Source organism: Momordica charantia (genome assembly GCF_013281855.1).
Source record: "Momordica charantia cultivar OHB3-1 chromosome 5 unlocalized genomic scaffold, Mcharantia_2.0 BLBB01000005.1, whole genome shotgun sequence".
Lineage (NCBI taxonomy): Eukaryota > Viridiplantae > Streptophyta > Magnoliopsida > Cucurbitales > Cucurbitaceae > Momordica > Momordica charantia.
This window is the reverse complement of record NW_028275163.1, coordinates 421,969-447,768: the sequence shown is the minus strand read 5'-3', so window position 1 is coordinate 447,768 and position 25,800 is coordinate 421,969. Positions and strand designations below refer to the sequence as shown.

The following is a 25,800-nucleotide window of genomic DNA, read 5'->3' as shown; positions in this document are numbered from 1 at the left end:
GAATGAAAGTAAATTTGGGGGTTTTGCAGCGGTTTTCTTGTGAAAGGTTGGAGGGGGAAGGTGAAGTATTTAAACATGGCGATGGAGATGAAGATGATGCATGTGAAACTCCCAACTATAAATCTCCTTCCTTTTCTGAGAGGGTATGCTCCTTGGATTGCAATTTAATAACCATGCCCTTCAATTACCTTTCTCAACAACCAAAAGATTGGTTATGTTTTGCCACTTTCAGCATATCTTATGGTGAAAAATGTACCAATTGGGTTCTTTGAGATCAAAGGACTAGCATTTTTTAACCTAGCTCATATTTATATAAAAATTTGTTAAATTGTAAAGGTAGTTATTGCCGGTATGTTTGTTAAATTTTATTTGTGTATGTTATAAAGTTTCAATTTTTTTTATTGTACCTTATTTCATTAGTCTCTAAGTGGTGGGTCAAATCATTTTAGAAATCATGAGTGTCTTATCTTAGTAGACTTTGAACTTCTATCCTTTATGATATAGATTTACAATTCTTTCCAATGATAAAATGGACCCAAACCCACAAAACTGATTGCTGATCAATTTAACTGAATCTAAGTCAATGGAGTTTGATCAGTTTTCTCAATTCTTGAGTCCCACAAGTATGTAATACAATTTTATGATATACACATGTTAAAAAATACAATACTTTGAACTAGACTCCACCATATACTCCAATTCATTACTAAACATGTCAACAAATGCAATCCTTTGAACTAGATTCTAAACAACTGTAATTCATTACTTAAACATAACTAGAATTGAGTCTAGTACGAAATTATCAATACAGCCAAAGCCGATCCTAAAGTGACTTTAAATGGGAAGCAACCTTTATCAGATCTTATAACCATGCCCTCAATGATTGGGAAATTCACCAGCAAGATATAGAAGCAAAGGAAAACCTGCACAAACATCTCCTCCCAACTGCCGAGACGCACGATTCTGCCGATTCCGATGGTGAAGGAGACGAGGTTCAAGAAGACGAGGCCCGCCATTGGAGCAAGAAACAAGGTCGAAGCTTGGAAATCATACATGTCCATATTGTACCTCTTGATTTGGTCGTCATCCACCACTTTGTTTGTGGCCACAAAGCTGGCATTTCTCAACCCAATTTTCTGCATCAAAGCATCCAAACTTCCATAAAAACGGCCCGTGATTCCCTTGATCATCCACATCCGATGTTCGTTTAGCCATTTTTTAAGTGTACCTCCAGAAATTAGGACCTCGTGCAGGTGAATGGATAATGATGAGATGAAGATGAAGCAATATACGAGGAAGAATGGACTAGAAACCTGCACACACGAGGTCAAACATTCAGGTCCGTTTGGAAACGTTCCCGTTTTTGTTGTTCATTTCCAAATTTCTTAAGAAATCTAAGCATTTTACAATTAAATATGTTTCTTGTTTCTTCTTTTTTTTGAAACATTTCTCAAAATTTTATACAAACTTTGAAACAACAAAAACAAGTTTCTTTTTTCTTGTTTCCATTCCCAATTTGTTTCAAAACATAAATAAAAAGATTAACTTATCATACTTGAAATCATGGGAGTTGTGGTCATGCAATTCATTTTTCTTTGTTAAAAATGAAGAATAAAAAACAAGAAACATGAACGTGAACGAATCCCATGCATGGCATGGAAGGAGTGGAGAGAAGAGTACCTTGGGGTAAATAGGAACTCCATTGAGCAAACAGAGCTGAGGGACGGTAGAAAAGCAGTACAAAGAGAAGGAATAAAGAGGTAAAAAGGCAAGTTCAGAATAACACATGCTCTGCAGCACAGACATTCTCCGGCAGCCGTAGAGCAGAGGGCAGAACCTGGAGATGGCCACTTCCAGCAGCCCGGAGCTCCATCTGGTGCCTTGAACCAACGCCTCGTTCAGCCTTGCTGTCCCACTCCCCAAGAACTGCGCGCTCTCAGGATTGCAGTACACGGATGTCCACCCTTTGCCATGTAAAACCAGACTCGTCAGGAAATCCTCCACCACCGAATCGTAAAGAAATCCAACCTGCACAAATGGATCATATTAAAGCACAAAAAAAAGTAGTCAAAGTTAATAAAGAATCTATCTTGGACTAGGAGTAGCTTGTAATCTACCTTTTGACCCCATTGTGTTCCTGTTTCGTAAGTGCATGAAGCCAGAAACGATTGAGCCACAAAATCCCTTCCATTAATCCCATTGACCTTCCAGCTTGACCCCAGAGATTGGACGAACTCGTCAGAATATGCACCGAAATCTTCTCGGTGGTTTAAAGGATCATTATCTGAGACATGTATAGAACATAATCATACATGAAAGAAGCTGTTTTTTGGGTGCAGGGGAAACATAAAAATGGATGCATACCATGTGGGGAAGTTCCATACAAGGAGAGCCTCTTTATGTAAAAGCAAGTGCCTGAGAGAATCGGGCCCCGGAGGCCGTTCATGCCCGTCCATTCAATCTACAACCTCGAAGTCAGAAATTTTCATCATCATTCATCACTACTTTAATTTTGAAGAAATGTGAGTGAATGTGGTTACCGTGAAGATAGATCTGATCTGGCTGTCATAGATGTCGTTTTTGGTGACATTGTAGAACTTCTGAGGGAACTGAACGAAAGAAAGAGAGGGGGAGAAGTGGGGGCTAAGATGGAGCCGCATCGCACGGCGGGCTGAAGTCGAGTCATTACAGTACATGTCGCAGTCCAGCACTAGAATGTATGCTGAGTTGCTCATCGCACCCGACACCCGAAGCTGTAACCATAACCATAATCATAATTCATTAACTAATTAACTAATTCCCGTTACGGACAACACTACTCCAAGTATCTCCAAGATAGAATGATATTGTCCGCTTTCAACGTACTCTTGTTTCACCCAAAATGCCTCGTATCAATAATATGGGACTTTGCCTCCCTTTTGCAAACCAAACATTTAAAAGGTGAGAAAGAAAGAAATAGAAAGTGAAGACATACGAGGACATTAAGGGCTCCAGCCTTGAAATTGTGGGGGTGGGAAGCCTTCTTCTCACGGCATACATACACAAGAAGAGGCATTATCGTTTGACTTTCATTCTTCAATTCTTCTGCACCATCATCGTTGTCTATTACCTGCAAATATCCCTTTCCTTTTACAGATCGCATATATAATTCAGAACTTTATAATATGCTCTACTTTCACTGATTAACCACTACAATATATCTGTGTCATCTCACCATATCATTTATTATAAAATAAGAATAAGTGAAAAATGCGTAACGACAAATTACCTGGATAAGTGCAGGGTGATTAGTGCGAGAATTTGTGGCGGTGTCTCCGGCCCACCTTTTTGTTCCACTCCTAACGCCCTCCTTAAACTCCTCGTATTTTTCCTGATATGGCACACTAAAAAATCAACCTTTATCCCAAAAATAAATCTAAATTTTTTGCCATAATTTCTTCAAACTTATGACCATAATCAACTGCTGCTCCAGAAATTGATCGGCCGGGATATCACGGCGGAAATATTCTCCGGCAGCCGAGAAATAAGCCTCCGGGCACGGTTGCGTGATTTTGTACTTTCGGCAGAAGGGGACCCACCACTGTGCAAATCGTCGCGCTTCTCTGATACCGTGTAAAGTCGCAGGGAATCCGCCGTCGTCGGAAAAGTACACGTGGAGCTTCTCCGGCGGGTAGTCCAAGGCCATGGCGGAGACCAAAGTGTTCATGACTTCCAGCGTCGGCTCCTTCTCCGGATCCGCCGTGCAGATAAACACATCGATGGCCGGAAGCCCCTCGTCCTCCGTCTCCGCCTCCGCCTCCGCCGTCGCTGTGGGAACGTGGGGCCATCGATAGGCCCGACCAAGGAGCCAAATGAAAGCGAGTAGCAACTCAGAAGCAAAAACCAGAAGCCATGGGAAAGCGGGAACGCCTCCCGTTTGTGGGTTGTGGAAGAAAAATGAAATTCTGTAGTAAATTAACAACACAAGAGCTACTGAATGAAGAAGTATTTGTGTTCTGACTATCAAAGTTCTGAGTGGTCGAACTAGCCAAACATACAGAGCTTGTAACTCCATTTTTTCTTATCAAAAAGTTTGAAACTTTTGAGTAGAGGACGCCTTTATTAAATTAACCTTGGACTCTCAAATAATATCGTCAATATATTATGAGTAAGTTTCGTGTATATATTGGTTTCTTTTTCCTTTATCTTCCTTTTTGGACTTGTATTACAAATTTAATAATCAACTTTGGAATAGTCTAGGAGGAGTGTCAATTTTGTCTTTTCTGTTGCATATTCTTTTGATTTATTATTATTTTTTTCTTATAAAGTAAGTGAGAAGATTCGAACCCATAATTTTTTAGTCGAAGACATATATAAAACTTAATACAAACAAGTATTACAACGTTGATGTACGACAAGAAATCAAAGTTTAACATTAAAGTAAAATAAAGTATTATGCTTAATGTAACAAAATAATAGTTTTTTTTTTGTGTTTTTAATTATGGTAAAATCTAAAATGGTTACCGCTTTTGATTTTTAGGTTTAAATTTTAGCTACAATTTAAGAAAAGAAGTACTAAAAACTAAAATATTTTTCAAAAATTGTTAGTAAGCAAATTCAAACTTTAACTGCATGAATATTCAAACTAGTAATAAACGATATCCATTTCAAAACCCTGAATATTTAAACTTCGCCACAAATCTTTAAGAAAAAATAAATAGAAGATTTATAATTTTTTAATTTCATATGACACATATTATTAAATCTAAGATTCAAAACAAATAGAAGCGTAGCTCTCTCATTCGGATTAGGTTTATCATTGGATGAACTGCATTGCTGATATTGACCCCAAAAAAGAGAAGGTAAGTACAGCTAGTCTGTGAACAGCCAACCATCGCACTCTAAAAATGGGATAGGTTTTATCTATCATCATGGGGTCCTCCAAAAAAGATCTACTAAATTCATCGAGTTGTTCCGGTCACTTCTTATGGACTCGTTGAGAATGATTCTCATCTAATTCATGGTCTATTCGACTGTAGAAGGCGCTCTGGTGAGATCCTCACAGAAAAAGATTGCAGTCGATTTGATAATGATCGAGTGACATTGCTTCTTCCGCCCGAACCAAGGAATCCCTAAGATATTATGCAAAATGGATCTTGTTCGATAGTTAATCAGAGATTTTTCTATGAACAATACGAATTGGAGTTTGAAGAAGGGGAAGGAGAAGGAGTCCTCGACCTGCAACATCTCGAGGTGGATAGTCTTTTTTCACGCATACAAACTAACCGATTGAATCTTGATTGTAGCGAAAACAGAGAGAGGAAAATTAAGAAAAAGAGAAAAAAAAAGAAAAAGATTGAATGGATTACCCCGAACCTGCCTACGCCGCCGTCGTCGGAACCATTTATGATGGCCGTGTCTAGGTGAATTGTGGTGCTACCATTTCTTTTGAATGGATGGCGGAGCATAGATGACGATCAGGGAGATCTTGTCAAGTGCACTGGATCGATTGTGTATGTTACTGCGGTCTAGTGCTTCGACTTTTTCTTTCTCCAATTATTGTTTTTAACTCTTTAACTAAGTAAAAATAAATAAAGTTTACCCTAAACGAAATGAAAAGTGTTGTTGAGAAAATAGAATAAAATAAAGATAATTAATATAGAAAAGTACTCCTGAGGCCAATAATTAACATATATCTCCAATCAAGATATTGTAAATTCCACCTCACTGTTGTTTTAGGATCGTCCCTCATTTTTAAAAGACTAGCTAGTCTTCCACTAATTCATCTCAAAGAAATACTTTTTTATCTTTTTATTCCCTCCGTCTAAATTATCTATCCCTACCATTTATCCCTCTCAAAATTTCTAAACTTTTATTGATCTATTTTAACTAACCTTTCTCCCTCTCCGACGCTCTAATCTCTATCTAAAATTACTGTCTATAAAATAAATTTGTCTTTACCCTGAACATGAATGATTTTTTATTTTTAAAAGTAGAAAAAAAGTGGAAAACAAAACGGCAAAAAGTTAAAATTTATCAAACCGACCTATGCTAATTATTTTGTAATTTCAAAGTTGATAGATATTACTTCAAGTTTATCGACGAAATTTGTCATTTTTCTTGAGTCCAATGGGGAATATACCTGAAGTTGATCGCTTTAGAATATGTGTGAAAGAGGACTTGGAAGTCACCGCCTGCAATGGAGTAAATAAATTTCAGGCAACGAAGAAGAAGACGCACGCAGACACCTGTTGGGCATCGAAAAATTTGATTCAAGATGGAGAAAATTGATTGGACAGGCCGAAACCTGTGTGTATTTTATTACTACCTCTCGTGGTGTTGCATCATTCAGTGAGGTGAGAGTAGATTGTGAACAAACTTATTTTGTCAGAGAGCAAGATGGAGAGTATTGCCAATGGGCATCACAGCCAATTATCTGGAGAAGCAGTGGCTGAATGGAAGCCTTCTGAATTATATGGAAAACATACGTGGAAGATACAGAAATTTTCTCAACTTAACAAACGACAACTTCGAAGTAATGCATTTGAGGTCGGGGGCTACAAATGGTATGTGGACGAGGGTATCTAATGAAATAATATATCCAATCCCAGTGCATTTTTTACTCCATGGAATTCCAAGCCAATGTCTTCATATATTCCAGCTGACACGATACCTTGTTATCCTTGTATGTCCGGAAATAATCTCCCCAGATATCTTGGATGATATATCTTCAACTATAGATTTATGCTCTTTCTTACTTCCTCTTCACAGTGTTCAATTCAATGTGATCTCTTTGGTATGCATATCATTCTAGAAAACTAAGATTTATTTTGTACAGCATCAATGAGAAAAAATTGTTATCATGTCTTCTTTTTCCGATGCTCTTTCCCCCCACATGAATACATTGGTATTTGCGAAATCACCCATGAATTTATGCATGTTTCTTGTAGGAGTATGTAAATTATTGCTGGAAACTGGTCCTTCTCCCTCCTTTAGCCTTCATAAGCTATACAATATTGTTGCAGGTATGTTGTATTGTATCCCCAAGGCTGTGATGTCTCCAATCATCTCTCTCTGTTTCTTTGTGTCGAAAATCATGACAAGCTCCTTCCAGGTTCTATCCTGTTTGAATAGTACCTTATTTAAGGCTATTCTGGTTTTCAGTTTGCTTAATCACCGACGATATCTTTCCTTTGCAAAATAGGTTGGAGCCATTTTGCACAGTTTACAATATCAGTGGTGAATAAGGATCCAAAGAAATCAAAATATTCTGGTTGGTTTTGTTACATTGCTATTCAAGTTTTTCTTGTTAAAACTCAGCATAACTTTACGAATTAAAATTTTGTACAGATACATTACATCGGTTCTGGGAGAAAGAGAATGATTGGGGATGGAAAAAGTTCATGGAGCTTTCAAAAGTATCAGATGGTTTTATTGATGATGACACTCTCACAATAAAGGCACAAATTCAAGTGCTAAGGTATTTTTGAATCATGATTAGTAATCCTAAATTGCTGATATTTTTTCTTGGAATTACTCTGTCATGTTCTATGAACATCAGTGACCGATCTGTTTCATCAATGTAATTTTGACAGACTCAAAATAAAGATGTCTTAGTTCTTTTTTTTTTTTTTTCTTTTTTGAAGCTACCTTGTTATTACCGGAAAAAGAAGAAAGGAAAAAGGAAAGTAGTTGGTAATGGTCTATATTGAGTTTTACTCAAAACCCTATGTTGGTCTCAGTTTAACTGGGATGTCTAAGTCTAAAGTGTATTTGTTGTCAAATATATTTCAAGTTTCATGCTTTTCAATTTTGTCATGCAGGGAGAGAGCTGACCGGCCTTTTCGTGGCCTTGATAGTCAATATAGGAGAGAACTTGTTAGGGTATATTTGACAAATATTGAGCAGATAAGCAAGCGTTTTGTGGAAGAGAGAAAAAGCAAGCTGAGGAAGCTGATTGAGGATAGAGCTAGATGGTCAAGGTAGTATTTGTTTTTCATGGTTTATCAATTTTCTGTGTTATATTAGGAAAATTGATTGATGGGATTTTAACCTCCGATCTCAATGAAAGAAATACATGTCTATTATCGTTGAGCTATACTCATTTTGGTGGCAGTATTTTGTTGAGGCTTTTTTTCATTCTTCAAGGATCTTCAATGATTTTGATTAGGGCAATATTATAAATACTTGTCTAATTTTTTCTTTAGATCAAAAGTAGATTAATATATAAAACTAGATGAAATACTTGGTTTTTTCCTCAGAGAAAAGGAAAAAGAATTAGATCTCTTTTAGGAGAGATCTTACACCAAATTTGCTGTGATGTTTATAGCACTAGCACAAAATCCTTACAACCTCACAGTCTAGAACCAAATAGTTGAGGCATCCCTGCCCTTTTGCACGTATTTTGTATAATCAATTCTAGACATTTTGTATGTAGCCCTTATTGTCGTCGTCGTGTCTTGTTAAATGACAACATTATTTTCATTTCTTACAGTTTTCGTGACTTCTGGTTGGGAATTGGGCAGAGTGCTAGGCGACATATGTCTAGGGAAAAGACTGATGCAATTCTAGGAGTTGTTGTAAAACACTTCTTTATAGAGAAGGAGGTGACATCTACTTTGATGATGGATTCATTGTACAGTGGATTGAAGGCTCTTGAAGGGCATACCCATACCAAGTGCAAAAAGGGGAAAGCAAAACTTTTAGATGCTGAAGAGATGCCAGCTCCAATAGTTCACATAGAAAATGACACATTTGTTTTGGTGGATGATGTACTACTGTTGCTTGAGAGGGCTGCTATGGAACCAATACCACCAAAAGAAGAGAAGGGCCCTCAAAATTGTACTACGGTGAGTCATGAGTGCCCGATTGACAGTGATTGTCGAACTCTTTAAGCGGGGAGAAAGATGGTTTTCATGAAAGCTTAAAGGCTGGCAGGTCCAGGATACAAATAAAAAATTGATCAGTTTGGTTTGTTAGGTACCCTATTGTGATGACTATAGCACTTATATTAGCCCTAGTGACAAACTTGTGAGTTGAACTGTAGACACTACTACTTAGTGATGGAATCGATACAATTAGTTTAGTATTATTGATTTTATCATCAGTTAGGAACAGGTATTTTTTTCTTGTTATACCTAATGGCATTGGAGTTGTTGTCCATAAACTGTCTGCAGGATGGTAGCTTTGGAGAAGACTACAGCAAAGATTCCATTGAACATGATGAAAGGCGTCTTACAGAATTGGGTCATAGAACTCTGGAAATGTTCGTCCTTGACCACCTGTTTAGGTACTGTGTTTTATAATTCCTTCTGTACACCTGGTTACTTTCCTCGTTGGGAGACTTCTTACTCTGGAGCTTTTTTTGCATGCCTGCATCGGTCGGTCTTCTAACCTTAGAAAATACATGGCTCCTTAGTGGTGAAGTCCAAATTAAAAGAGAGAAATGCAAAAATAGACTTTTTTTTAATGTGATGTGTAATATTTTACATGAGTAGTTTTTTTTTTTTTTTTTTTTTTTTTGACATCTTGTTACAACTTACAATACAACTATTTCTGCTGTGACCTTGGAAGTGGTAATTTATCCATTGGCTAGCTGTAGTAGTCTTTTTAGGTTAAAAAAGTCATAAAGCTGTAACTTGCTGTCTTTATCATAAATAATACTGTAACAGAAAGTGTTGATTCTTGTGGCATGTTCTCTCCAGAAAAAAATTAGGTTATAGAAATATCATACCTTATGCTTATTGAAAATAGCAGCTTGCTGCACGATTCTCACGTCGAAAACGATTCAAATTGCCAACTCAAAGCCTACTGATATATTTATTTCTCTGTTTGCCCACAGCAGTAAAGTTGAACTTGCTTTTCAAGAGGCTGTTGCATTGAAGAGGCAGGAGGAACCCATTCGTGAAGAAGAGGCTGCATAGGCAAGGCGAATAGTTTCATGCCAAAAATATGTTTATTTTTGTTGTGATTGTTATTTTCTAAAGAGTTCCAGTTTAGTGTGGTTTTGACTGTGTGTGTTCGTTTTTTTTTTTCTTTGGTTTTTTGTGTTTCCTTACTGGGATTTAGTTGCTTCTCTAGATTCTTTCCTCTTATTTATGAGACTGTATTTGGCATTCTTTTGAAACTAGATTTGAAGTATTTTGTTTGCTAGATTTTGAGTGAATCGTCAGATTTTAGGACCGCGGACGTCAGAAATTAATGTGAATTATGAATTTTTAGGATGATGGTTATTTTACCAATTATGTTTAAATTTTAATTTGATAAAATTAAAGCTGATACGCAAGAACTTTATTATTTTTTGAAAATAAAACAATATGTTAGGCCAGAAGTCAATCCAGACTATATCATGAGCTACGTCTATCTCCCCTACAAGTTATGCATTGAATTAAATGCTCTTTGTGCCAGATTTTGGTGGAACGAAAGGAAAATACATGGGCAGGAAATATGGGGTTTAGAGAGCTTCAAATATTCAACCGAGCTAAGCTCACCAAACAAAGTTGGCGAAGAATCAAGAACCCAGGAAATCTGCTGGCTAGAATTCTAATAGGCCAATATTTCAGAACCAAAAGTTATCTGAATTCAAAACTAGAAAATAATTTGTCGTGTATATGGGGAAGCATCATGTGGCCAAAGAGCTATTTATGAAGGGTTAAAAGTGGCGAATTGGTAACGGATTATACACACAAAGTATAACTGTATAAGTGACCCATGGTTGCCAAAGAAAGGATTAAGGAAGTTATATGCAGAAGAAATGAAATTAGCCTAAAGGGATCTCTTAAAAAAAGGAACTTTTATTAGGAAAGTACACAAATGAACCCTCTTTGGGAGAAGGCTCTCTCACACCCTCTAACTTTACTCCACTTATTTGACTCACTTGAACTCCCCAAGAACTCTCTCAACTTCCTCACCATAAACTATTCTCCAAGATATCCTTCTCCTCTCCCTACTACCCCTATTTATAACAACTCACCCCTAACTAATTACCATAATATCCTAATAATATTCCTAAACTATCCCTACTAGGACTCTCACAGATTCACTCTCTTCACTTCGCTCACTTTCCTCACTTGCTTAATACGAGGGAACATCTCTCCTACTTATAGGGGAAGGATACTTGGAGCCTAAACAAATAGATCTTTCTAAACCCCTCTATAAAGTATCCTAGATACTTCTTAATATATCCTTATCCAAAGAAATTGTCTAGAATCTTTTTAAGCCTAAGGGAAAAGCTAAGATTTTTCTAAAGTCTTTTCTTTAGATACTTATTTAAGACATTTGTGTAGATACCTCAGGAAGCTTCCAGATATAGTTAATGTTGTATTGTATTTTAACATTATAAGCCTATTTATGCTCACATTTGATTAAAGACAAAAATGTTACTCATCTAATGAACGAGAATGGTACTTGGAAAGAAAGCTCCATTGCCAGTGATTCTGAGACTATATTAGACATCTCTTTAAGGAATATTGGAAGTGATGATGAGATCATATGGGGGTGTGGACAAGAATGGAATGTTCCAAGTCAAGAGTGTCTATCATTTGCGAATGAAGAGTACCTATGCAAACGACATCGAACTCTAAATCAACAAAATTTCCGGAAACATGAATAACCAAATTCACAGAAACCACACTCTGAATACATGAAATCTCTAGAACCAACTACAAGAGGTTCACTTGAAAGGGCATAAAATGAGGCGTATCTCTAATATACCATAAGTTACCGCCCTCAATAACTAAAAGCAAGTGGTAATTAACTTGCTGAAGCAAACACCAAAGCATTCTCAATAAACATTTGGTGAATTGTCCAATTTCCAACTGCAGCTATATCAAGCAAACAACCGTCTATAGTTAACTGACTCTTACAATCAAGTCACGCCGACTGAAACTTTTTACCTTTTACAAAGGCATGTGTGGGTGGGAGAATTCAACCCATGACGGATAATTTAAACCAACTAATCTTTACTAGTTAAATTGTCCTTAGAAGTCGGATTGAGCCACTAACTTTTGCCATCAAAATTATATTTAATCTTGTACGTCCGCTTGCACCCAATGAGACAATAGTTGAAAGAAGTAGAAGAGTTCAAGTTTGTTGCTAAAGTGCATGTAATTCATAACTACGACTTCCTGCCATTTTCATTTTGGTTCTAATGCTGCTCGTTCATAAGAAATAGGTTCCACAAGTGTGGTAAAGGCACAGGTATTGTTTACATAAGTGAGAGTTGTGGACGAGAAATATTGGGATGAGACGTGTCATAAATTAAACTGAAGGAGAAAGATAAACAAGTTTGTTCAGTTTTAGGACAAATTTTACACAAACGTGTTCGAAATCAAGTTAAATTTTAGAATTAATTTTAACCATTACTTGGAGAAAATTAGATAATGGATGCCCAAGATGTCAGAATTTCTGAGTAGTTTCAAATGGCAAGTTGGTTACACGGGCTAAGGCCGGATTTAGCTATGCAGTACTAGTAAAGGCCATTCAATTGCTTCCCATGCCGATCGTCTTTCTTGGTAGCAGTTTCTCCTACATATTACTAAAATAAAAAAGAAAGGTTCTGTATATTTTAAAGCTCGTGGTTAATTTACTAGCCAATAGTAGATCAAGTTTATGTCGTGGAACTTGAGATCTCCCTCGAGCTTAAAATGGGGGATGATGTACCGAACCAATAAACTCATTATGTATCTTGTTAACCATTAGACAAATTAATGGTTGTGGTTTTGGTCAAACTGTCTAGACTACGTGATCTCAGTAAACATTTGTTGGAAGGCATTACGCTCCTATTTCTGATGCTTTCTTTGTATCCACCTGCATTGTTTGCATTTACCTGACAATCATTGGAGGGCTTCTCATATTATTTCCATGAATATTATAACCTACTCAAACACCATTAAATAAGAGCACTTTTCTAGTTGTGATAATCCTTATCACAAGAGAATCAATATAGTGGTGGCTACTTTTGAACCAAACCTGTTCGAACTGGTGTCTAGATTTGAGAGCATGCATTGTGGGTCATATTCCTACGGTTAAAAATACTTTAACTTGCTTTTCCTGTTAAGGAACAAGCAAATACACTCCACATGTGCCAGGTAGTGATTGCATTCATAAGATTTTCCCCTCAACAACAGTGGAATCGTCCCATGAATAATTGCACAAATTTCTCTCTCTTTTCTCTATTCTTGAATTTCTCCAAGCTGTCCCATGAACAAGCAAGTGTTTCTTGATAGGATGAAAGTCCAATCCAACGAGTTTAAGTTCTGCATAATAGAAAGAGACTGACTGTTTCCTCTGCTACTAGTTTAAGCTACTGTCTCATCAGATCTGATAAATTCTTGAATAATTAATTTCCTTGAAAAAAAATCCTGATACACAAGCCCAAACTTCTTTGATAGATTCTACATAAATTATACTCCTCGTGGAGTTTAAAAGCCATAAAATCACCATGCCATTGCATCGTTTCCATGAATGAAAACTGATGTCACCCAGATTACAGTCCCTAATCTAAGTAAGGATACAAGTCTTAAGTCACATAAAGTCAATGCCAGATAGATTGACAGATGAGAGCAATGTTTTACACAGGACGTCATAGAGGATATATTAAAAGGTCAGAAAGGTATGATTAACAAACAGAGATCTATACAAAATTTTAAATCAAATGAGGAGGCAAAAGGATTACCTCGTACATCAGAGTTTTCCTTCCACTAACCTCCCCTGCATTCCTCATTCTTCTGCCGTGCGATGTACTCCCGTACTTGCGCAGATTTAATTCTCATACTAGAAATTATTTCTTCTGTTGCATCGATTATTTGTTTGGGCAAATGAGTCTCCAAATAATCAAACCACTCCCCAAGTGTCATCTTCTTCAAATCTAGCGCCTTGTCGGCTTTACAAGGTGAATCCGTATCATGTGAAGCTCTCCCACCAGCAACCTCTTCGCAACCTTCTGAAATAATACAGACATTTTCGTTTACATCTGGATCGCAGGCCTCTTGAGGGTAAGACCCGCTACCAGTCTCTTCAACGTTTACATTCTTCTTGCCTTCTTCATCGTCAACCAAGGTATTTTCTCCTGAGCTCCTCTGCTCTATGGCTTCCGTGTGTTCCAATTTTGTAACTGTACTGCAATCCGGCGGCTCATTTTGCAGTTTCTTCCTTCCCCTAGTTCCCCTCGTCTTTTTTGCCCCTGCCTTTACTTCACCGCCCACACATGAATTCTCGGGAACCTTCCCGATAACTGAATCTGCAGCCACACGCACATCATTCTTCGCTCTCCGGGTACTTCTTGCCGTAATTTTTGGGCTGGGTTCGTTTTCCAGATCAGTCACACTCTCTAACCCTCTTCCCACATCTAAATTGTCCTCAATTTTTTTGCAATCCGGTACTTCGTTATCAATTTCAGCTTTCACACCCCTGCCTCTCCTCGGCCTTAGACATCTTCCACTCTCCAACCCCGCGTCATTACCTCCCCCAAGTACGCTGACCTCTTCCACAGCCTTTCCTCTTCGACCCCGAGTTTGCGCAACCGATCCCACCACATCCGCACCTGTACACTTCTCTGCAGCTTTCCGCCTTGGGTTTCGCCTCGAACGGCACTCTTCATTAGTGTTTATTCTGACCAAAATCGAGGTCCACTCGCCGAATTTAATGGTGTCGCCGTCGCTCAGAGCGAATGCATCGTGTGGAGGAAGCTTGGTATCGTTAACAAATGTGCCATTGGACGAATCGAGGTCCTGGAGTACCCACTTACCTGATACAGGCTCAGGTTGGATAGAAAGGTGCTTGGTGGAGATGCCAGCATCTTTAATGGCGATAGAGTTACCCCGAACAACGCGACCAATCCGAATCGTGGTTCCGGATGGAAATTCTAGGGTTTCGCCCTCGCGAGGGCCTTGAACTATAATGAGAGTAATTGCAGAGGATTCCATTGAGAGGATGTGAAGTGAAGCCTCTGAATTTGAATTCTCGCTGCTGAAAATTGAAAATTGGAATTGAATTGAGAAGGTCTTCAGACTCTTCACTATTCAGTCTTCACCTAATTGATAATTCTAAAATGGGGAAAATGGAACGCGCGGCTCGAGTTTGAACTTCGAAGTTTTGCTTCCCTCCAATTCTACTTCTCTTGCCTCAGCTTTTGGGCCACCTAAATGGGCTGTACTTTTTTAGTGCAATAAACTAAATGGGCTGGTCTGTATTTGCATCTCGACCAAACAAAATCAAAACAATTTTACTACATTTTCCACCCTTTGTAAATAAATATTATAACTCTTAGCTATATTTATTATGTATTTTTTTTATTTTACAAAATTCGCATAGATTTTTAAAAACGTTTTTTAAAAGTAAATAACATGAAGAAAAATAGTATTTATAACTTATTATTCATAAACAAATAATTATGAATTATGAATTGAGACCTATGTAATCTACTCAGTATTTATGATTGAGATGATTTGGCTAAATCGACACCAACCATTGACAAGTCGATTTTCGACGCTTTACAATATTGACAACCCAATATTCCGATAGTCGGTCGAATTTGGCCATAAAATGATAGGCATAAATGATAGGGAGATCAATAAAAAGAAGATAGAGAAAACAGATTAATAGAGAGAGATAATTTATTTTTTATAAAACCAGCCTCCTATGTCTTTTTTTCTTTTTGTGTTCTCAAATCAAATTTGACTCAACAACTAGCCGATAAAAATTGAGCTCCCTTAGTAAATGAAGCCTCTCCGAGTTATTTAGAAGCTAGCTCTATTTTTATTTTTATTTTTGATTTTTTTGGAAGCTAGCTCTACTTGGAAGGGAGATAAATTCATGGATATAGTAAATAATACAAACAATATGGGATGTAAACATTAAACCACGTATCTAACCACCCTTCGAAAATACATTAAATATCAGGCCCAGTGAGAGAGGTAGAGAGGTGGGTATTTGGGCCCAATGAGAATGGGGCCGAAAGGGAATTGTGGAAGGCCCAGAATGGGGAAACCCTAGCAGTAGCAGGAGCAGCGTCGGCCGAAGAGAAAGTGAGTCCAGACTCCAGAATGGAACCCATTTGCCCTTCTCGCGGCCTTCACCGACCCTTTATATCGAACTCAAACTGCACCCAGCCTCCACCACCCTAATAATAATAATAATAATAATAGTAATATCAAATATTCATAATATTCGCCCTAAAAATCGAAAAAAATAAAGCCACTAATCTATTCCTAAACGACGAATCGTTTCCTAGTTTACGAAAATCCCCCAATCTCAGCGCTTTCTTTCTCTTCCTTACGCAATAAAATTATATAACTCCACATTTAATTTAATTTAATTTTCCCAATTATTAATTTTCGTAATTGATTTCTAAGAAATGGTGAATTTCTCGATTTTCTTTTTGGGTTTCGCCTCACCTCTCTCTCTATCTCTATTCTCTTCTCTCCTTTGCTGCTCCTTCGACCTCCCTCCCCTCTCTCTCTCTCTCTCTCTCCATCTCTGTCTTCTCCCTTCTCTGAGTTCTCTCTTTCTCTTCCCCCCCAGACACTCTCAGCTTCCATTGCCCCTTCTCGCACCTCTGTTACTCCTTCAAGGTTTGTATGCTCAGTTGATCTGCACGATGTCGTATCCAATATCGCCCATTTGGATTTTTTCTTTTCCCCGAATTCTTTTTCTCCTGTAGGGTTTTAATTTGATCGGGGTTTTTCCTGGGGATTGACTATCTGCGATCATCGCCTCTAATACGGCTGCTTACTTCCTTTCCTTTTTCTGGGTTTATGTTTTCTGCGCCTCTCGTATTTTTTTTTGGAGGTTTTGATTCTTGTTTTCAATTTTTTTTCTCCTTCGCTTCTTTTTCTTTTGAGATTGACGTTTAGCTTAATTATTGATTACCCTTCCGAATCTTTCGACTTTAGAGTGTAATGGTCTTTCGTTCTTGTCTGGTAGGTTTTTTTTTTTGGTTTGGACAGCTGTTAGAAGTTGGGTCTGTTTGGTTCCATTTGAAATTAACCAGATGGAAACAATTCTAATTTTTTTGACATTGCAATGGTTGAAGGAATGAACAAACTGATATCTGCATCATATGGATTAATATATATATTTTTTGATGCACGACCTGCTTTTTTGAATTTTGCATTCATTACATCTATTATCTATAGGAGCCTAATTAGCTTCTATTCCCGGTGGGGAAGGTTTAACTGTATATGTAAATCGTCCTTACTTTCACGTTGCCTGATTTTTACCTCTCGTGGTGTTGCATCATTCAGTGAGAGGAGTAGATTCTGAACAAACTTATTTCTTTTGAGAGGAAGATGGCTAGTGTTGTTAGCGAAGAGGCTGAAGGGATGAGGTCGGTGGATAGTAGTATTGCAAATGGGCATCACAGTCAACCTGGAGAAGCGTTGGCTGAATGGAGGTCTTCTGAACAAGTGGAAAATGGAACACCATCAACTTCACCTCCATACTGGGACACCGATGATGATGATGATGATGCTGGTAGGCTCGTTATCCCTACTTTCATTTCTATGCCTTATGTCTGTGGGGGTATTTTGCTTAGCAATGAGATGACATTCTCCCAGAAGCTCTTAAGCAAGTTGGGACTCATGCAAAGAACAGGGAGTATTTTATTATTCTTAGGATAAATATGTGAAATTTTGTGGATTATTTGGAATTCTAACAATAGGACAATGAATTTTGATATATCTATCTGCATGACGTGCATCTATTGGTGTTTGATATCAGTCATGTGCACGGCCTAAACCTTGGGATATCTCATTGGAGTAAAATTTGAAAGTTTTATTGGGCAGAGTAGATTATTTTATTGCAGGTTATATCTTTCTTATAATATTAACTTTATGTATCTCGTTCTCTAATTTCAAATATCTGGGTTGTGGTATTGATCTCCATCCCTGCCTCTCTCTCTCCCTTCTCACGATAGCTGTTCTCTATTCCATTGTTTTAAAAGTTTGATGCTTGGATGATTGAATCTACCATATGTCTACATACTATAAAAATATTTCTTAATGTTTTTATCTTATATCTTTGTAGGGCCAAAACCTTCTGAATTATATGGAAAACATACGTGGAAGATAGAGAAGTTTTCTCAACTTAACAAACGAGAACTTCGAAGTAATGCATTTGAGGTTGGCGGCTACAAATGGTATGTGGATGAGAATATCTATGAAATAATATTTCTATCCCAAATGAGAACTTCAGAAATATTTGAGAGTTTGCAATTTACATTTTTGTATGTCTCGTGCATTTTTTCCCATGGAATTCCAAGTCAATGTCTTCACATCTTTTTGCTGACATTATGAATTTTTATCCTTTTAATGTCTGAAGTTATCTATTACTAGGTTTTTGGATGCTATATCTTCAATTATGGATTTATGTTCTTCCTTAATTCCCCCGTGGTGTTCAATCTGATAACTTTTGTAGTGCATATCCTTGCAGAAAACTTTATTTTATACGGCATCAATGAGAAAAATTTGATGCCATGTTTTCTTTTATAGATGCCCTTTTCTCCCACATGATAATTGATGAGAATTGATCCGTTGGTATCTGCAAAATCACCCATGCATTTATGCATGTTTCTTGCAGGAGCATGTAAATTACTGTTGGAAATTGGTCTTCCACCATCCTTTATCTTTTATAAGCTATACAATCTTGTTTCAGGTATATTTTAATATATCCTCAAGGCTGTGATGTCTGCAATCATCTCTCCCTGTTTCTTTGTGTCGCAAATCATGACAAACTCCTTCCAGGTACTATTCAGTTTGAATTGTATTGAGTAAGAACTATACTGTTTTTCAATATGTTTAATCACCTTCAACATCTTTTCTTTGCAAACAGGTTGGAGCCATTTTGCACAGTTTACAATAGCAGTGGTGAATAAGGATCCAAAGAAATCAAAATATTCTGGTTGGTTGTATTACATTGCTTTTCAAGTTTTTCTTACATCAATTCGGCATAACTTATGAAATAAAGCTTTTTAACAGATACCTTACATCGGTTCTGGAAGAAAGAGCATGACTGGGGATGGAAAAAGTTCATGGAGCTTTCGAAAGTATTAGATGGTTTTATTGATGCTGACACTCTCATAATAAAAGCACAAGTTCAAGTAATTAGGTACTTTCTGATTCTGATTTATATCCGAAATTGCTGATCTCTCTCTCTTGCAATCTATGTGATGCTCAATTTTCCTTGTTTTCTAGTATGTTAAGTTATATTTCCATTGGTAATCAATGACCCTTCTGTTTTATCAATGTAAATTTGATAGACTCAAATCCCATGTATGTCAAACCCAAAACAAAAAAGTCTCTGTTCTTTGTTTTTTTTTTGTTGTTTTTTTTAATGGGTTAACATACAAAAAGGAAGATAACAAGGGAAAAAAAGTTAATATTGATCTCAGTTGATTGGAATGTCTAAGATTGCGGTGGCTTTGCTCTTTCAAATGAAACCGGTTGTTGGATATGTTTTAAATTTCATGATTTTGAATTCTTTCATGCAGGGAGCGAGCTGACCGGCCTTTTCGTTGCCTTGATTGTCAGTATAGGAGAGAACTTGTCAGGGTATATTTGACAAATGTTGAGCAGATATGCCGACGTTTTGTGGAAGAGAGAAGAGGCAAGCTGGGAAAGTTGATAGAGGATAAAGCTAGATGGTCAAGGTAGTACAGGTTATCCATGGTTTATCAATTTTAAGGACAATATTAGAATTATTTGTCTAATTTATTCTTCATATCAGAAACAAAATAATATATTAATATATAAAACAGATGTCTAGAAGGGAAAACTGAAATTAAGGTATCCTTTACCATAAGCAACCAGAAAAACAGAAACGATGGTACTCTGGAATATTTGCACAAATATTCAATGAATTAATCAGTACCTAAAATAGTATATTGGTGGAAAAGCTCCGAAGTAGCGAGCAAATAAGAAGACAGGACATATTCCTGTCCCGTAGTCAAATGGATTTTCTTACCCTAATTTTAAGGAGTCCTGTTTTTTTCTTTTCTGTTTCCTTATCAAAAAGGAGTCCTCTATGTTCTAACCAGTTTTGCTCGCTCAGAGCTGTATAGGCTCAAGTGTAATAGCCTTTCTATTCTTGAAGATCAGACCATAATTTAAATACGATGATAACCTATTAATCTTTGTTAAAAAGAGGAGGAAGCGTTGGATCACATCTTTGTTACTTGTTCCTTTTCTTTGACCTTGTGAACACTTGTCTTCAAGTTGCTAATGTCAATTGGGGGTACCAACCCTTGGTAAGGGACTTTTTTGTGCATAGTATCTTTCCTATGGAGATCTTTAAGAAAGAGGACTTTCTGGAGGCCTTTGGTGGAGGTGCTTATCTAGGCGATTGGTTGGAAAGGAATGAAGGCACCTTCAAAGATATGTTTTCTACTACACTAGATTTCGTATAAAATCATATTTTGAGTTTCTGGATGGTGTAGTCTCTACAAGAGCTTTTGTTATGATAATCTTTTGATATTGAAGTCAGTTGGAGAGATTTTGTAACTTCTATGGCTGTGGAGGATTCCTCTTTCTTTCCTTTCCATTGTCTTCACTTTTGAATGAAATACTTAGTTCCTTTCTCCTAAGAGGAAGAAAAAATGAAAAAGAAGAGAATCTCTTTAGAAGAAATCTTACACCAAATTCCCCGAGAAGTTTGTACCACCAAACTCTCTCACAGCCAAGAAACAAATAGTTTAGTGTTTTACTTCCCTTTTGCATATATTATCAATTCTGGACTGTCTTTTTGGTATATAGTTATTATTACTATTACTATTATTATTTTGTCTTTTTAAATGACAAAATCATTTTTTTTTTCTTTCAGTTTTCGTGCTTTCTGGTTGGGAATTGACCAGAATGCTAGGCGACGTATGTCTAGGGAAAAGACCGACACAATTCTAAAAGTTGTTGTAAAACACTTCTTTATAGAGAAGGAGGTGACATCTACTCTAGTGATGGATTCATTATACAGTGGATTGAAGGCTCTCGAAGGGCATACCAAGTGCAAAAAGGGAAAAGCAAAACTATTAGATGCTGAAGAGATGCCAGCTCCAATAGTTCACATAGAGAAAGACACATTTGTTTTAGTGGATGATGTTCTACTGCTGCTTGAGAGGGCTTCTATGGAACCATTACCACCAAAAGATGAGAAGGGCCCTCAAAATCGTACTAAGGTGAGTGTCTGATTGATAATGCTTGTCGAAGTTCTTAAGTGGGAAGAAAGGATGGTCTGCTTGAAAACTTAATGGTGGGTAGGTTGGACATACAAACGAAACATTGACCAGCGCTTGATTTGTTGTTACCCACCCTACTTTTATGACTATATGGTTTAAATTAGTTCTGATAACAAACTTGTGAGATGGATTTTGGACACCACTTAGTGATGGTAGTTGATACAATGCTATTAGCATATTGATTTTACGATCAGTTGGGAACAGAGTTTCCAACCCACCTCCCCATTTCTATAACAATTATAATAATTCTTATTATAATAATTTATATACCTAGTAGTGTTTCCTGAAGAAACCATAAACTTTGACTGCAGGATGGGAGCTCTGGAGAAGACTTCAACAAAGATTCCATTGAACGCGATGAAAGGCGTCTTACAGAATTGGGTCGTAGGACTGTGGAAATATTTGTCCTCGCTCATATATTTAGGTATTGTGTTTTATGACTCCTTTTGGAAAGCCGGTGAATTGTTTAGTTTAGAGGCTTCTTACTCAACTTTTTTTTTTTTTTTGCAAGCCTGTGTTGCAATTGTCTTTTGCCTAAATTCTACAAATGTCACTTCTATGTGTCCACCAGTAGTTTTACGGATATCTTGTTAGAACCATCCTGTAATAAGTGCGTAAGCTTCAGCTATTTCTGGGAACTCCTTTACTTGTCATTGGAGTTGATATTTTCCCCTTATCTTGCTGCTGTTTTATTTTAAGGATTTTTTTATAGCAAATGCTATAAGTTGCCGCTCTTGCCATAAGACTTTTTAAAAATAGTGTTGGTTCTCATGGCATGTTCTCTTACGAAAAGTTATGTTGCACAAATATCATTCTTAATTTTGGTGGAAAAAGCAGCTTGCTGCATGATTCCCACATCGAATATGATTCAAATTGTATCTTGAAGTTGAATGGTATATTTATTTCTCTCTTTACTCACAGCAGTAAAGTTGAAGTTGCCTATCAGGAGGCTGTTGCATTGAAGAGGCAAGAGGAACTCATTCGTGAAGAAGAAGCTGCGTGGCAGGCTGAAATTGAACAAAAGGCAAGGCGATTAGCTTCAGAAAAGGAAAAGAAATCAAAGAAAAAACAGGTGTCATGTCAATTGAATTGTTAACTGTCTCTCTTTTTTAATTATTTGTCCACCACCTCCTCCTTTTCCCCCCTTTATTCTCTTTCTGCCTTGTCTTGTTACCAATAGTTTCCTCACTGTTTTACGAAATTTAATTTAACAGGCTAAACAAAAACGAAACAACCGCAAAGCTAAGGATAAAGGGAGGGAAGAAAAGGCTAATGTGACTGCACTGGTAAGAGAACAAGAAAACCTTAGCAATAGGAAGGAGGATGTCATTGTGGATGAGGTGCAGCCTGTGCTAGAAAAGTCTGACCTGCCAGAAGTTGTGTCTGATGTCTCTGATTCAGTTGAAGGCGTTGGTGAAGTACTCCAGCCTGATTCAGAAGACAGAGATGCCAGTCCTATCAATTGGGACACTGACACTTCAGAAGTTCATCGCTCAATGGAAGCAAGTAGCAGTGGCGTTAGCAGTCTGTCTTCTGCCCAAACCCCCTTATCTGACAAGAAGAGCGTGTCTGTTATGGATGACAGTTCTTCTACATGTTCTACCGATTCAGTTCCATCTGTGGTAATGAACGGGCCTTATAAGGAGAATTCCTTTCACAACTACAAGAAGCAGAAATCACCGAGCATGTAAGTGAGCAAACTATATTTCTTTGGATGTGCATCGGTATAAATAGTGATTTGAATCTTTGATTTTGTAGAGGAAAGAATCAGCATAAGGATCCAGCATATGATCAGAATATTTGTGCCAATGAGATGGATAGTCGGTCGTCAGAGCTTACTGCTGACTTGGAGGACCGGAGTGAGGTTTGTGGTAGTAATAAGTCCAAAGAGTCTGATCCTGTGGCCATTAATCATTCTCTTCGGAGTCGAACAAAAAGGGTTGAACAGCAGGCAGTTAAGAAGGTGCTCTTTTAATCTGCCATATGCATAAATGTTGAACTTTTAGACTGAATAAAATGAAAGAGCGTCAGTAGGTGTTGCCAAATTGTGATACCATTCAGGCTTTCATTTCTTTGTCCATTGTCGACGTGGTTATCTTACTGGTCCATTTGATTCTTGAGGAGTCTGCCAATTGTCTTCAATTTTTTCTTGAAACTAACTTCTTAATTATATACTATTATGTCCCTTGGCTTCACGTACGGACTTTCTCAAACTGATTCAGCATATATATTGAGTCTAGTATGTGGAAATTAGGTGGCTGTTTTAACTTTTAGTTTTTTCATTGTGATAGGAGGAGAAGGTTATTTCATTGGCAAAGGAACGAAGCTCTAAAAACCAGGTCGATATGGAAAGGATACTTAAAGATGCGTCAGCAGCTGTACCATCCTCCCCTCAGAACCACCAGGATCATATGCCATCAACTGTGGAACAGAAGTTGAGCAACCCGAGTATCGCTGCTGTTGATCTTATTCAATCTAAAGCATCATCTTCAGCTAGCGTATCTCCTACAGAGAAGATGCCTGTAGTTGCCTCATCCCATGTGGTAAGTGCTGTAAAAGCAGAGGCTCAGAAGGCGGCAATTCCGAAACCAACTGAAAAGGCCACCGCACAGCAAGCTCCTATGATGTCGAGGCCTTCCAGTGCACCTTTAATTCCTGCTCCAAGAGCTACAGCACCTGTTGTTAATGTAGTCCACACGTCCCCACTGCTTGCTCGTTCAGTGAGTGCAGCAGGCCGGTTAGGACCAGACCCTGCACCAGCCACACATAGTTATGCTCCCCAATCTTATAGAAATGCCATAATGGGCAACCATGTAGCACCGAGCACCGCTGGATATGTTCATCTAAGCACTCCAACTTCAGGTGTGAACCCATCTCCAACATTCTCTTTAGCATCTGCTATGGTTTCTTCACCCGTGTTTGTGCCGCACAACTCTGAAAGGTTGGATCTAAATGCTGTTAGATCTAGTTTTCCTTTCGGCATGGTAACCCGAGATGTCTTATCAAATAGTCCCCAGTGGGCAGAGGGTTCGCAGAGGGAAGCTGTTAGGAGCATGAATTACAATTCTTCCCTGCTTAATGATGTTCAAGATTTGTACAAGAAGCCAATTCGTGGTGGAAACCATGACCTTTTGCCAGGGGACTTCCCAGCTTGTACCTCTGGTCGCTACCTCCAAGGTTTTGCAGATGAGTTTCCCCACCTTGACATAATTAACGATCTGCTTGATGATGAAAATATTGTTGGGATTTCAGCTAGAGACAACCCAGTGTTCCAGACTCTTGGCAATGGACCAAGTTTGTTGAACAGGCAGTTCTCGCTTCCTGGTGATATGGGAGGGATGGCTGGTGATGTTGGGTCATCGACAAGCTCTTGCAGGTTTGAGCGGACACGGAGCTATCACGATGGTGGGTTTCAACGGGGATATGGCTCTTCCAGCAGCCGTTACGAACCAGTCATGGATTATATTCCACCATCCAGTCAACAACAGCACATAAATGGGCAGATTGATGGGTTGATCCCAAATTGGCGCGCAGCTTCTGATCTATCTTTACTCGGGACAAGGACCTTAGATTTTGATGGTTACCAATATCTTAATGCAGAGTACTCAAATATGGCGCATGGGATCAATGGCTACAACGTGTTTCGGCCGTCAGATGGGCACTGAGTGAGAAGCAAGAAGCAAAAACATGGATGGAATTTGGCTTGCCTACAAGTTAGTGGGTACTGTCCACTGTAATAACGTACCAGGAAGTTGTTGGGGTCTTGGATTTGGAGTGGGGTTGTAATCCTTCTCATAAGAAAACAATTTGTAAAGAGTGTCTTCTCTTTCCTAGCCTTAAATGCAAATTTAGTCGTCGTTGAGGTTTTTGATTATTTGCCCTTTTTGGTTATCTGGTTAAAAGCGTATTGCGTATACGACAATATCCTGAATCCTCACCACTGCTAAATAGAGCTTCAGTATTTTCTCTATTATTTCCTTTTACATTTCATTCAATAATATTACCATTCTGTCTAACTCTGATTCTAAACATATCACCACAGACAAATCCCATTTGCCAAAAACAAAGTTCTTCCCCTATTCCTTTTGACTTTTCTCTTCTGTCTGCTTTGCAAGAAACTTCCTCGCATGAACCCCAGTGAGAAAGTCGATTGCTTTCGGTTCTTTCTTATAATGCTACACATCACTGCTGATACATACATATCTCTTGAAAAGCATCACGGTTTCAGTTGTTAATTATTCCAGTTCAAACAAAACTAGCCACTTATAGTTGTTAGGAGAGGACGCATTCAATTATGTCGAGGTTTTGGTCAAAACCTTGCAGCTATTATAATAATCCAAAAGCTGACACTGTTCTTTTTAGTATAAATATCATTGCAGCCCCATCAACAAACTCAAAACCTTTTCTTTCATTAAACTTGTCGAAAAGGAAAGCAAAAGAAAAACAAAAGGTGGCAAGAAATATGATGAGGGCTCTCCATTTAGCTCTTGCAATGGCCGTCATTCTTTTCCTTCTGCAGCTACAGCCAAACGTGGCTGGTAGAATTCTGCATGAGAAGCAAGCAATGGTGAGAGGAACAGAGCTGAAGCTGCAGTCTC

The 25,800-nt window shown here is 37.9% G+C and overlaps 4 protein-coding genes across 7 annotated transcripts; 2 read left to right on the top strand and 2 right to left on the bottom strand.

Annotated features, from left to right (window-relative positions):
* Positions 1–624: 624 nt before the first annotated feature.
* On the bottom strand, positions 625–4,124 carry LOC111014267 (quillaic acid 3-O-glycosyltransferase CSL1). Its single transcript, XM_022288938.2, has 8 exons — positions 3,452–4,124; positions 3,269–3,370; positions 2,975–3,109; positions 2,541–2,753; positions 2,365–2,461; positions 2,118–2,284; positions 1,681–2,028; positions 625–1,313 (listed from the first exon to the last, which is right to left on the bottom strand). Exons 1-8 carry the CDS (start codon positions 4,052–4,054, stop codon positions 789–791), a joined length of 2,190 nt encoding a protein of 729 aa, XP_022144630.1. The 5' UTR covers positions 4,055–4,124; the 3' UTR covers positions 625–788.
* A 1,591-nt stretch (positions 4,125–5,715) lies between these two features.
* On the top strand, positions 5,716–10,133 carry LOC111014677 (TNF receptor-associated factor homolog 1a). Of its 2 annotated transcripts, none has more exons than XM_088123834.1 (8): positions 5,716–6,545; positions 7,005–7,093; positions 7,184–7,252; positions 7,330–7,459; positions 7,803–7,961; positions 8,474–8,828; positions 9,156–9,268; positions 9,821–10,133. In XM_088123834.1, exons 1-8 carry the CDS (start codon positions 6,379–6,381, stop codon positions 9,900–9,902), a joined length of 1,164 nt encoding a protein of 387 aa, XP_087979960.1. In that variant the 5' UTR covers positions 5,716–6,378; the 3' UTR covers positions 9,903–10,133. The 2 variants fall into 2 exon arrangements, with proteins under 2 accessions (XP_087979960.1, XP_022145167.1); XM_022289475.2 differs by having other exon boundaries at positions 5,718–6,545; positions 9,824–10,133.
* Positions 9,036–15,074, bottom strand: LOC111014670 (SMAD/FHA domain-containing protein). The gene is made up of 3 exons (XM_022289465.2): positions 13,655–15,074; positions 9,713–9,894; positions 9,036–9,373 (listed from the first exon to the last, which is right to left on the bottom strand). Exon 1 carries the CDS (start codon positions 14,901–14,903, stop codon positions 13,680–13,682), a length of 1,224 nt encoding a protein of 407 aa, XP_022145157.1. The 5' UTR covers positions 14,904–15,074; the 3' UTR covers positions 9,036–9,373; positions 9,713–9,894; positions 13,655–13,679.
* A 1,282-nt stretch (positions 15,075–16,356) lies between these two features.
* Positions 16,357–25,076, top strand: LOC111021962 (TNF receptor-associated factor homolog 1a). 3 transcript variants are annotated; one of them, XM_022299108.2, is made up of 13 exons: positions 16,357–16,550; positions 17,268–17,451; positions 18,004–18,115; positions 18,631–18,719; positions 18,808–18,876; positions 18,954–19,083; positions 19,466–19,624; positions 20,794–21,142; positions 21,514–21,626; positions 22,124–22,274; positions 22,417–22,889; positions 22,961–23,165; positions 23,494–25,076. In XM_022299108.2, the coding sequence occupies exons 2-13, from the start codon at positions 17,268–17,270 to the stop codon at positions 24,865–24,867; spliced, it is 3,408 nt and encodes a 1,135-aa protein (XP_022154800.1). In that variant the 5' UTR covers positions 16,357–16,550; the 3' UTR covers positions 24,868–25,076. The 3 variants fall into 3 exon arrangements, with proteins under 3 accessions (XP_022154800.1, XP_022154806.1, XP_022154796.1); XM_022299114.2 differs by having other exon boundaries at positions 17,223–17,451; positions 22,127–22,274; XM_022299104.2 differs by having other exon boundaries at positions 17,223–17,451.
* The last annotated feature ends 724 nt before the right edge of the window (positions 25,077–25,800 follow it).

Bases quoted from the DNA above. Each gene is read 5' to 3' on its own strand.
- LOC111014677 (XM_088123834.1), top strand. From the start codon at position 6,379: ATGGAGAGTATTGCCAATGGGCATCACAGCCAATTATCTGGAGAAGCA. The intron at 7,094-7,183 runs GTTCTATCCTGT...TTTGCAAAATAG, and splicing joins TCATGACAAGCTCCTTCCAG to GTTGGAGCCATTTTGCACAG. The intron at 9,269-9,820 runs GTACTGTGTTTT...GTTTGCCCACAG, and splicing joins GTCCTTGACCACCTGTTTAG to CAGTAAAGTTGAACTTGCTT.
- LOC111014670 (XM_022289465.2), bottom strand. From the start codon at position 14,903: ATGGAATCCTCTGCAATTACTCTCATTATAGTTCAAGGCCCTCGCGAG.
- LOC111021962 (XM_022299108.2), top strand. From the start codon at position 17,268: ATGGCTAGTGTTGTTAGCGAAGAGGCTGAAGGGATGAGGTCGGTGGAT. The intron at 21,143-21,513 runs GTGAGTGTCTGA...CTTTGACTGCAG, and splicing joins GCCCTCAAAATCGTACTAAG to GATGGGAGCTCTGGAGAAGA. The intron at 22,890-22,960 runs GTAAGTGAGCAA...TTGATTTTGTAG, and splicing joins AAGCAGAAATCACCGAGCAT to AGGAAAGAATCAGCATAAGG.
- LOC111014267 (XM_022288938.2), bottom strand. From the start codon at position 4,054: ATGGAGTTACAAGCTCTGTATGTTTGGCTAGTTCGACCACTCAGAACT. The intron at 3,110-3,268 runs GTAATTTGTCGT...GGATATTTGCAG, and splicing joins ATCACCCTGCACTTATCCAG to GTAATAGACAACGATGATGG. The intron at 2,754-2,974 runs GTATGTCTTCAC...TTATGGTTACAG, and splicing joins CTGGAGCCCTTAATGTCCTC to CTTCGGGTGTCGGGTGCGAT.